Here is a 12,876-nt window from a genome sequence, read left to right as displayed (position 1 = left end):
CGAACCCCCCAAACTCAGGTCCTTTCCAGGCCTCAATAGCGGAATCACTCTCCCATCGGAAACTTCAATGATGATTTGGCGCCACGGATGACATTCATAACTTCGCACATGACGTATCTCTTCGAATCAGTCACGCTTACGTCGCCAAAAGTGGTTGAGGTCCTGTCATCCCGTCTAACGGGGTTCGAAAGTGACTTAACCGTAGACCACAGCTTCCCTGAACCGGTGCCTAAGTTACATTGCTCCAAGTGTTCCAGCCACAATTTCCGCTTATATTCGTTGACTTCCCTGTTTATTTCCAGATTCGGCTCGCTGATTCTGTGCTCCAGTCTTAAAAACATATATCCGGTCTTAGAAACGTATATATAGTGCTCAACATCTGTGAGACTTCTATGTACGCTCCAGAATGTGTCACTTCCAATTCAGTTTCCTTTCCAAGATCACACCGAAGTATTTGACCTTGTCAGATATCGAAATCGTTTTATTGAGGAAACGTGGTGCGCTAAATTGACCCACATTCGTTTTTCTCGTGAACAGGCATATTTCAGTCTTCTCTGGGTTAACAGCTCTGGGTCTAGCCCAGTCATATGCCATATGCAAAGTTGGTTCGGATCCTTACCCTAAGAGGTATTATAACATCGCCTGCATTGCAGACGGGTTCAAATCCCTCCCCAATCAGCATCCGTTGTATGTTATTTATGGTGGTCACCCAAAGTAGTGGCGATAAAATGCCCCCTGTGGCGTGCCCTGTGCCACTTTCTCCTTTATTTTTGTCATGGGACCCGCTATTTATCCACCTGCTCCTTATCATATGGTTTATACAGTCTCTAAGGACCCGGGACTAGCCTAAGGATTGGATCAATTTGTCCGCACATTGTTAAACACCCCCTCGATGTATATGCAAACCGCCAATGTAGCATCGAAGGATTCTTCTATTTTATGTACAACCTCATGTAGGGCAGTCTCCATCGACCTACCCTTGACATAGGCATGCTGTTTGTATTTGAGCAGTTCGCTGCATGTCCTACTCTTTATAATGGTTTCCACAATACGTTCCATGGTTTTACGTAGAAAGGACGTAAGGCTTATAGGTCTGTGGCCTCTGGTGTCGCAAAGCTTGACTTGCCCGGCTTGGGTATAAATATCACCCTTGCCACCTTGCAGGCTTTCGGTGTATTTACAAGTTTTACTAGTCTTAATGAATGTCTTCTATGCTTAAACAATCTAAATTATCTTGCTAAATTCTTCTTCTGAGTAGCCTTCCTAATTTTGTCCAGTTGGTTTACAACTTATTCCGGAAGCTTATCTGATTCGGCGTTGGCCGTGCTATTCTAAACCAAATGTAACCATCTGAGAAGGAATGCTCCATGTAGACCGTCCAATCCTGAATCTCATCGATGAGATTTTCCGAATATATTGTCACATCTAAAACCTCCCCCTAATCCTATTAACAAAAGTAGCGGTGTTACCAATATTAAGTGTTATTAGGTCGTTAGCATTCAAGAATTCTGCCAGAGCTTGGCCCCGCTTATTAAAGTTGGTACCTACGTGATGTGGTTAGATTTCGCATCGCACCCTATTAGTACCTCATTTCCTGTCTGTTTTGCTTTCCTCACCAACCGTTGCTGCTCCGACGTAGGTGGCTGTGTCAGAGAGTCGAATGGCAGATAAAGTGATGCCAGGTATACTCCACCGTCTCCCCGTCTCATCACTATTGCATCCGACGTCAACAACTCTGGGGAAAATATATAATTTAAAATTGTATGGCAAATAACGCAGATCCTCGGCCGAGTACCAGTGTTAGCATAGAATAATTGGTAGTTGATATGTTTCAATCCAGAAACTTTGTTTCGGGTCGTCCATGGCTCCTGAATTAGGGCAATATAAATCTTGCCCTTGTTGATATTCTCCATCAGAGCATGAGTAGCTGTCTCGCTCCGATGGAGGTTTATCTGCATGTCCTCAATCTTTCCTTCTCTATTAGATGGTACCAAGATACCAAGAGATATTCATTTACAGGCAGTGGCAGTTGCCAAACAACATAATATTGAGTGCACTATCTGTCAAAACCAGTGATTAGTGCAACTCTGATTTTTGTATGTAACTAGTTCGCGCCATATTTGGTTGTTTGTGTGGTTATGGTTCTTAACTATAATACACACACAACCAAAACTCGTTGACAGATAGTGTACTTCGCGAGAAAAACTTTTACTCAGCTGTTTACGGTACACTACCCGGTAATTATGTCATGCTTGGTACGACCCAAACACTCACATTTGTGGGTACACATGTACGTTAGCAGCTGACAAATTGTTTGATGCCATATTAATTTTTAAATGTAAATAGCAATACTTAGTGTTTGTTAGCATTAGTGATTTTGCTCACATGTATTTACTCGGGGTGGAAAAAAAAATATTATTTGTGGATGCATAAATAAGAAACTATTTGTATAAAAGTATAAATAAATATACTTCTAAAAAAAATGAAAAATAAATGTTTCCTTCATAACAAGCTATTGTAATAAATCTGTACGAATGAATAATTTGAGTACGGTCCACACACTCACATTTGTGTGTAGCATGTACGTAAGCAGCTGATAAATTGGTTGGTGCCATATTAATTTTTATATGTAAATGGCAACATTTTGGCCAAAGAAACCCAAAAAAAGCAAATGTGGCAACCTTATCAAACCACTGAAGAACGATTTTGGGAAATTTTTCCCCCAAAAAAACGTAGTACCGGCCTTAAATTAACAAAAAGAAACTTATATGAAAGATTAAAAGTGCTTCGTAAAAATAATTTAGAGTTTAAAAGCAATAAAAGTGTGCACAATCGGTTGAAAATGAGCTAAATCATATTCATTCCACATTCTCAATTCTCTTTAAATTTACTGTTCTCCTTATTTTCTTCGTTTATTTCTACACACTAGGTGCCTATTTAAAGAGTCGCTTGGCCTATCTATTCATTTATTGCCTGTGACAAAATAAAATACAGTACTCAAATAAAACACAGCAATTGTAAAAGAGAATAATCGATTTATAGCAATCAATAATCAACTTTTGCCAAAAAATCGAAATCGATAACTTAAAAGTCGATTTTTATGGATGTCAAATCGTCAAAGCATGAGATGTTTGCAAAGCAATAGCAATAGGAAAATAGAATTCAATTCGGTTAAACGAAACGGTAGCTCTCGCACGGAAATTTCATTTCGATTACGCGATAACAAAGGGAAAAGGGCGTCTATGGAGTAAAATTGCAAATTTGTTTGTGTTTATCATTAAAAAAAACGCATCGGTATCGGCAAGAAAAATAGGTGTGAAATGTGAAAATCAATAACAAAAGGAATGTATGTTAAATGGTGAAAACTACACTCAGAAGCATCTTTAAGTTGTGTGCGTGTGTATGAGTGTTGTATTGAAGTTGTGTGTTGAAAGATATTCAAAATCTAACAAATCTATGATAATTAAATAAAGATACAAACAGAGCTTAGCAAAGGCAAAGGCAGGTCAAACAAAAAAAAGGAGGTGCCCCTACAAAATAAGACCGACTATCGGCATACGAAAAAAAACAGTAAAGGAAGTTTTTGTTCAATTGCATACGGCATACGGGCGGCTATTGACTCGTCCGTCCATCGTTCGTTGTTCGGAAGTTGCTTTACCAGAAAAATAATTGCATTTGGAATCGTGGCGCTCCTTAAAAAACGAGTGCAAGAATAAAGAATAAGAAAATGAGAAAGGTTTCCTGAGTGTTAAAATTTCCTTACCTTTGCAGGATTTGGTTCGAGATATTTACCTGGTGGTAAATATTCTTGAACGTGTGAATGTTTTGTTTCGTTTTCCAATACAAGGTTCTGATGAAGTTCGTGCGTTTTTGTGTGTTTTAATTTATTTCTTATTCTTCACTGATTCGTGACATGAATTAATTATTTACCTTTTATTTTATTGTTGTTGGCGTTTAAACCAAGCAAGCATTTTACGCTCTAAGATTTGCTGCAAATGAATGCAGCGGCTACAGATACATCCACCGTAGGGGCAATGAGCTAAGAAAGTTTTTTTTACTGTCGTGATAAAGAAAGGGAACAGAGCAAAAAAAAAAAAAAAAAACAACAATAAGGAAATCAATGTTAACTGAAGTACAAGCAACAGCATTTGCAAGTCTGAAGCTATTAGATATACCTTAAAAATCAAATTATCATTTAAATTTTTAGCAAGACAGGAAGGTCTCAAGTTAGTTCTCATTCCATGAGACATAAACCCATTGCACTCCTCTGTCAAATAGCCCCTTCGGCAAAGAGTTATTATCATATCTGAGTCTCCTCCTCGGCTCCACCACCAAAAAGTAAACAAACAAAAAATAAAAAAAAAAAAATAAATAAAAGCTGACGGCGAAAAAAGTGTGTAAAGAAATTGGAATTAAAATACAAACAACAACGGCAGCAGCAGTGTAAGAAAGCACAAAAGCCAGATCGAATGCCGAATGTAACAAATAAAGTGTGAATCATACAAATTCTGAAACTAAAAAGGCAAGAAAACAAAAACGCGTTTAGACCACGAAACAAATTTCGGAGTTAATACGAAACCACCACACCACACACATACACCACCATCATTCAACAGTTTTGTGGGCGCTGTGGAGCATTTCGTGCTAAGGAGGGGCCTTTTGTGAATTGACTATTCCCTAACTGCCCCCTTTTTCAAGTTGTTTACATTGTGCACTTGCCGCGGCTGTCTGTTGGCTATGGTTAAGCCTCTACTCTTATCTTTGCGCAACGCATTTATTTAATTTTGCAACATTCAACCATTCTGGTTCTTCGGGCCTTTACCGCTGGAAACAACTATAAACCTACAACGTGGGACACGGTGGTGACAGCTGCTTACGTGGATTATTGATAATTTTGGTTGCAACCTGTCGTTCTGAGCAAAAGACGAGAACGGATTCAAGAGAGAACCTGCATTGATTGTTGTTTTTGCCATATTTATTTCCAATATGGTCGATGCCACGAAATGTAGCGGTGGTAAGTAAAATTAAACTTGTATCGTATTTCTCCCTCCACAAGTTCGGTTGTCCTTATCTTTTTCTGGTTATGAACTAGTCATTGAGTGAATTTAGTTTGTGATCTGCTGGGTTGCTGGTACATGCATGTATATATACTTGCCTGATGGTCTGAAAGAGAGAAAGTGTGCTTCAATCTAAGGCTGATAATCAGACATCCCAATGCTGCAGAGATATTTTGGACTCTTTTCTGAGACGTCAAAGATACCATAACTTTGGGCAAAGATACCTCATAGAGTTGGAAATTTTAGTGCATTTTAATGATCGATCTGTTTTGAGCTTTGAAATGGAGGTAGCGATCCACGTCAAGCTCGTTCCGACCCATAAGACCACAGGAACATGAGGGCTATAGGTTATTTCAAGGCGCCAACCAAATAAATCGAGCATCATATGTTCTCAATGTTCAAGCAAGAGCCTGTGTCGCACGGCCTTGCATTGAGACTCCGCTCGATACCACTGATCCTCCGCGACTGCTAATGAAGCTACTCCGTATTGAGCATTCCATCATCCGCAAATTGTGGAAGCGCTCGATTGCTATCAGCTAAGCTTTCGTGCGCTGAACCATGGGTCGTCACCTGGAGCATGTAAAATTTTGAAGTGGTTTTGAAGTGCAGCTATCTTTAAATAGTCGGCATGAATGTAGAGGAGTTTAATACAACTTACTGTTCAAAGTTTTCGCGAAATCGGACGAAAATGCTTCTTTTATCGTCTCATAACCTTAGGGTGGGAACAAGGTGCGCTGAAAGACGAGCTCGGACTGCGTCGACCCGAAAGGCTTCGGGTTAGCCAAGTTTATTGACGGCAGTCATCTGGCCTTCACCGCTTAATCGTCTGCGCTTTCATTTCCCCTTATTCCGTTATGGCCCGGCACCCAAACGATGTGGATTTTCCCATTCTCAAAGAAGGCGCTAATCTCCTTCTTACACTGCAAGACTGTTCGTGACCTCACCGTCCTGGTTGTTATTGCCCATATGCCAATTTTACTGTCGAAAAAGACGTTCACACTCGACGTCCTCGCACTAGCGCCATACCACTTCACGCATTCGCCGGATCTCCGCCTACAGGACCGTATTATGGTCAGGCAGTCTAAAACAGATCTCAGTCCCTGGGTTCACAATGTAAACCCCCATGCCCATTCTGTTCTCTAGCTTTGATCCATCCGTGTAACATGACCTTGCAGATGGCAATACTAGGGTTCCGTCAATCCAAGACTGTGCCTCTGGCAGCATTGCCCCGCATTCGACTTCAAGGTTCGTCTCAGGTATCCGATCGGAAACGTTTTCCCTTCCTTCCAGGTTTCCTATCGTTGCCTCCATTATACCGCGATGGTATGAGCTACTCCCATCCTCAATCTATTCTCCCATCGCGTTAAGTCTCATAGCCGCAGTGGCTGCCTCTCACTTAATCTGTATGTCAATGGGTCGGATATCTAGAATATACTCCAGTGTCCTAGTGGGCGTGGTCGTCATCGCTCCGCCTATGCCAACACAACATGTTCACTGAACCTGTTTTATGGTCCTTATGTTGCAGTTTTTCTCCATAGCAGTCCACCAAACTACTGAGGCGTAAGTAAGTATTGGTCTAATCACGCTCCTGTAGAGCCAGTGGACTATCCTAGGATTCAGGCCCCATTTCGAGCCTACGGCCCGTCTACAATTTGAATATGGGACTTCTGATGCTAATAGCTCTTGGTAGGGGCTTATTCTGGTATTAGTTTGTATCACCTATCTATGGCCAGTCCAGCACAGTGGGCCATTATGTTAAATTCAAATATAACTTTTGTAGCGAAATTTCTCCGATCTGAAATACAATTTGAATATGGGTACTTCTGATTCTAATAGCTCTTGGTAGGGGCTAATTCTGGTATTAGTTTGTATCACCTATCTATGACGAGTTCATTGCATTGCCGTCTTAAAAATGGGTCATATAGGTCTTCAAAAAGTATTTTTGGCATAGAGGTTTGAGGGTTTAGTTATTATTAATCATTTTATAGTTGTAGATAAATTCTTTAGCAAGTGATTTTAGAAAATATTTGGTGAGAAAATGCTAAAAACTATTTTTTTTTGTTTAAAATAGTTAAAAGTGTTCTGTTAATCACTTAACATAGCTCTGTTAAAATTTCAGGTTTGTATCTTGGCTAGGTTAAGTTCAAATTTATCTCCACGGATATGTCTAAAAACTAGTTATTGCTAAGGGGTGGGTCCCCTTGAAATTAGTTTTTTTAAAAGAAAAATTTTATCTATATCACGATAGGACTCACCGTTCACAGTTACGTTACGATTCGCATCATCTTTGAAAAAGTACGGTCCAATGATGCCACCAGCCCTTGAACCGCAAAAAAACTGTGACTTTTCTGGATGCATTGGTAGCTTTTGCAATGCTTCTGGCTGATCCTCACGCCTAAATCGACAATTCTGCTAACTAAGGTACCCATAAGAAAAAATAAGCTTTGTCGCAAAACACCATTTGAACACGATGAACTTTCTTAACAGCACGCATTTTGATAATAAAATTCAATAATTTGCCAAAGCGATGATTTGCCAAGCAGCGATGATTCGCGTAGAAATTTATAAGTTCTGTAGTCTTTGACCGTAGATTTGGTGAAATATTGTGAAATATTTTTTAAAAAATGTTCAAAATTAATTTTTGCATTTCCTTCATGGAAATGGAAAAAGATTTTGCCTATAATCATTTGAAAGATGAAAAAATTTTGCGTATAACAAGAACGAACGAAGCAGCTTTTTTGAAATTTGACAAGTCAGGAAATGTGTAAAATTGGAAAGATTTCTGTTAAATCCAATTAGACTTGTTTCTGAGAGCAAGTTTCATATTAGACTAACGTTTGCCTGTAGGACATTTAACATCAATTAGTGTGCATCTTGGGCCAGTTGAATAAAAAAGCTATCTAGAGAATTAGCTTTTTGAGAATATATGAAAAAAAATTCCTTTTGAAAATTATCATTTTTGAGGGAGTCATTTCTTTGTGGACGAAAAAAAGGCAAATAAAATTTGAAAAGCAAAATCAAAATGAAAGAAACATTTTTCAACTACAATAATGAATGAAATCTCTTCGTATTTATGATTTTACCTTTTCTTACCTTATTTTCTTATTTTATCTCCGACCAGATGAACACGGCCCGCTTCGCTGCGCCTTCTTTAAAATTTTGCTTTAAATATTTATTTTCGACAATTACAGCGCTTTTAGTGAAATACCATGCTACGAAAATTGTATATCGCTTGACTAACAGTTTAACAATATAAGTGCCTTTATCTGAATCCCATATGATCTTTATTGGTCTACGAATTTAAGTTTAGATGTAGGATGTACTCCATTCTTAAAATACTTTATTTCAGCCCGATATTCTCATGATGTCTGATTATTTCATCCCGATATTTTCATGATGTCTGATTTAAGGGTGTCTTCGGGGGTGAGGCGATCCCCCAGACACCTGGCTCTGAAAAAATATCAGCATCGTGCTCAAATACTATTTATTAGAACCCCATATTGCCATCGGTTTTGAGGGAGAGTTTACATGATGAGACGTCCCTCAAAAAACACATTGGTTATCAAATTCGTTTTCTAATCTCAAATACCTTTCATGTGAGCCACATATTGTCATGGTCGAAAAATGTTTACCCTTTGGGGGGCGTTTTGGGGAGGGGGTGATGCCCTAAATACATGTTCCTACATTTGAATGTCAAATTCGTATTCTACTCCCAAATACCTTTATTTGAGCCCCATATTGCGATGGTCAGTAAAAAATTGCTGCTTGTGGGGTATTTTGGGAAAGGGTTAGACCCACAAAAATTGGTCCCGAAAGTGGGTATCAATTCTTGTTCTGCCCCCCAATACTTTTCATTTAAGCCCCACATTGACATGGTCGATAAATATGGGGGGGTTGGGTGGTCCCCCAATCACTAAGTCCTGAAAATATATCAGCAACGTGCTCCATTCTCAAATATATTTGAACCCCATATTGCCATTCGCCTCGAAATTGGATATCAAATTCGTTTTCTAATCTCAAATACCATTCACTTAAACCCCATATTGAAAAAGCCAGCAAATATGACCGGTTTGGGGTATGGGCCCTAAGAACTATGAATATCGAGCTCCATAGTCTTGAAGACCCAAATTGTCTTGGTGAGCAAATACGTCCTACTTGTGGGTTTTTATGGTGGTGGGACTTCCCCTAGACAGTTGGTCCCGAATGTTGATGTCAGATTCATGGTCTATTCCCAAATACCCTTCATTTGAGCTCCATTTTTCGATAGTCGGCAAACATGACCGGGTGTTTTAAGGGATGGGGCGGCCACTCAGTGACTTGGCTTTGAAAATATATATCAGATTCGTGTTCTACCCTAAAATACCACTTATCCTTTCCCCGAACATTGATATCAGATTCGTGCTTTACTTCCAAAGGCCTTTCATTTGAGACCCATATGTTCTCGGGGATGGGTGGGCCTTCAAACACTTGGTCCCACAACTGGATATCAGATTCGTGTTCTACACTCAAATACCTTTTATTTAAGCCCCATATTGCCATTGTCAGTAAATAAGTCCTTTTTGGGGGGTGTTTTGAGGAAGGGGTGGACCCCCAGAAACGTTGTCCCAAATTTCGATATCAGATTCGTATTTTACTCGCAAATACCTTTCATTTGAGTCTCATATTGCCATCGTTGGTAAATATGTCCGATTTAGGGGGGGTTTTGGGGGTTGGGGTGCTCCCCTAAACACTTCGTCCGACAATTGGGTATCAAATACGTTTTCTAATCTTAAATACCGTTCATTTGAGTCCCATATTATCGTGATTGGTGTATATATATACTTGACAGGTTTTGGGGTGGGGCGCCCACCCTAGGTACCCCATCCGAAATTTGGATACCAAATTTTTGTTTGTAGGTTACTACAAGAGAGCACACAAAATTTCGCTCCACTCATCTCCGAGATCTGGCGTTTCTGAAAATTGGGGTAAGGGGGAGGGTCCGCTCCCCCTTCAGATATCAAAAAATGTAGTATCCTATTTTCATCACGGGATCATTATGCACCATCAGTGAAAATTTCAAGAAAATTTGTATATTTAAGATAAAATGGAAAACTTAAAAATTAAAAAAAAAACGTATTTTCGATCAATTGTAATAAAGTTCGAAAGAGAATTTAGCGATATCGTTTAGGCAGAATGTAGATGGCGCTTTGTAAAACTGGTCAACATTTATTTTTCTGAAGTATTTAACAATTATAGTAGCTTATTGTTTTTCAGTTTGATTGCGTAAAGTTTTATGGAAATAAAATTCTTTTAAAAACAAAACAATTAAAAACAATTCAGGCGTTTTTTCAATTTATTAGTTAAAAATTGTCTTAATATTGAACCTGTTTAAGACATATTTTATTGAAATTTACTTGAAACGTATCTTCAAAATTACCTCTTTAGAAATAGAGAGGAAAAAGTAAGATTTTAAAGCAGGTTTTTCAATAAAGACTAATCGATGAAAATATTTTTTTTGAATAAACATTTAAAAAATCCACTTTTTTCCAAACTGTATAACTTCCAACAGAGTTATCCGATGTTGATGTATTCTGCAGCAAAATCATTGTAAATTTTCTCATCAATCTCATGCGTTAAAATAAAAATTGGCCCTCTAAGGTCTTCGTAAATCGCCAGTCTTTTTTTTAGCACTATGCAACCAAAAGAACAAAGAATTTTGGAAATCGGACTACAATTGAAGATTTGGTAGCCCAAACAATTTTTTGCAACACCGAGGTTAACAAATTAGGCGCCCTCCCAATTTCGCATATAATTTCGCTAACACCTCAGCTCTAACCATTTAAAATTTCAAAGAGTTAACTCTATCCGTTCTCAAATGGCAAATTTCTTAATTTTTTCCATTCTATTCCACTGTGCGTGGAAGGGTCTTTTTCCTGCACAGAGTAACGATTACCATTTCCAATACAAAATTTGAAGTACATTTACCAATTTCACAGTAACGGAAGAACTTTGGCAATTATTCGATTTTGAAAGAAATGTGAGATAGGGCCCCCCAAAATAAAATCCTGGTTACGTTCCTGATGACAGCTATATGAAAATATGATGCTATCCTTGCTAGACTTTGCGTGGATATCTAGTCTAACACAACTCACTTTTCAAATTTTCAGTGAAATCGGAAGGATGTGTGGGGCTCTATTGCAACTTTCACTTTATCGGCTTCAGACATTAAATCTATATGACAGCCATTTGTTCTGAATACAACTTATCCTTCCAAATTTCAGTGAAACCGAATAAAAAATGCGTCTTTTATGTGTCCAGAAACCTAAATTTGTAGAACTGTCTATATATATTAATTTAAAAACTTTTTATTATACCCTCCACCAAAGGATGGTGGTATACTAATTTCGTCATTATGTTTGTAACACCTCGAAATATGCGTCTAAAACCCCATAAAGTAAATATATTCTTGATCGTCATGACATTTTAAAACGATCCAGCCATGTCCGTCCGTCCGTCTGTCCGTCCTTCTGTCTGTATGTCGAAGCACGCTAACTTTCGAAGGAGTAAAGTTAGGCGCTTGAAATTTTGCACAAATACTTTTTATTAGTGTAGGTCAGTTGGGATAGTAAATGGCCAAATCAGTCCATCTTTAAATATAGCTGCCATATAAACCGATCTTGGATCTTGATTTATGGAGCCGCTAGAGGGCGCAATTACCCGATTTGGCTGAAAATTTGCATGAGGTGTTTTGTTTTGATTTCCAACAATTGTGCTTAGTATGGCGCAAATCGGTACATAACCTGATATAGCTGCCATATAAACCGATCTGGGATCTTGACTTCTTGAACCTCTAGAGGGCGCAGTTATTATCCAGTTATTATCAAACCGATCTTTCGATTTTACTTCTTGAGCCTCTAAAAGGCTCAATTTTTATTTGAATTGATTGAAATATTGTACAATGACTTCTACAATCTTTAGCAATCAATTCATTTATGTTCCGGACTATAACTTTTTTTTGGTTAAAAATTTTAAAATATAAAACCCTTAAAAAAGAAACAATTTCTATATATATTTTTATGAAATTTTGACAGATGGTAGAGTTTGACCCCCCGATGGATATAGGGTACACTATGGGGAGCGCACCCTCCCCTTATCCCAATTTTCAAAAAAGCCAGATCTCAGATGTGTGAACCGATTTAAGCGAAATTTGGTTTGCACGCTAATGGTAACTCAAAAACATGAAATTGGTATAAAACTTTTTGGGGCAACATGGGTATCTAATGAAAAGTAATTGGAAGTAAAATACGAAACTTATATAAAAATTTGAGGTCAAGTTCCACGGGGACTGCCCCACCACATAAACAACGCCCAAGCGGACACGTAGGCCGATCGGAACAAAATAAGACTCAAACGAAAGTCACTTGAATATTGAAAACTAAACTTATTAAAATTTGGGGTCTACTCCTGGGCGGGTCGCCCCAATAGAAATTATGCTTCAAATGCACAGGTACACTGAATGGAACAATATGGAAATGAAATCAAAGGTATTTGAGAATAGAATACGAACATAGTCATAATGTTCCCTCGACTATCTGTAGTATAGAGCGGAAAGATCTTGTTCGCTTATAAGAGCTTGACGAGGATCGCAACCTACACATTTTTTTTTTACAACAACAGTAATACTATAATTGTTTGAAAAATTTTGATGTGCATGTATCTATCTATGTACCTCAGCGTTTCTCCTAATGATTAAGTATTTCTAGCTAAGTTCCAATTTTTTAGATAGATTCGGTCCCAAAATGACAATTAGGCAATCAAAATTGTTTTAATGCTCCAATAT

General features: G+C 38.3%; 1 protein-coding gene across 5 annotated transcripts in view; it reads left to right on the top strand.

Annotated features, from left to right (window-relative positions):
* Positions 1–4,354: 4,354 nt before the first annotated feature.
* LOC106085907 (serine-rich adhesin for platelets) overlaps positions 4,355–12,876 on the top strand; it is a 170,219-nt gene continuing 161,697 nt past the window's right edge. For all 5 annotated transcript variants that reach the window (XM_013250382.2, XM_013250380.2, XM_013250375.2 and 2 more), the window contains exon 1: positions 4,355–5,014. In XM_013250382.2, the coding sequence (XP_013105836.2) occupies positions 4,987–5,014 (28 nt within the window). In that variant the 5' untranslated portion in view covers positions 4,355–4,986. The remainder of the gene's footprint in view (positions 5,015–12,876) is intronic.

This window comes from Stomoxys calcitrans, chromosome 2, assembly GCF_963082655.1.
Source record: "Stomoxys calcitrans chromosome 2, idStoCalc2.1, whole genome shotgun sequence".
Taxonomy (NCBI): domain Eukaryota; kingdom Metazoa; phylum Arthropoda; class Insecta; order Diptera; family Muscidae; genus Stomoxys; species Stomoxys calcitrans.
The sequence above is the reverse complement of the archived record's forward strand: the minus strand, read 5'-3'. Positions and strand labels throughout refer to the sequence as shown.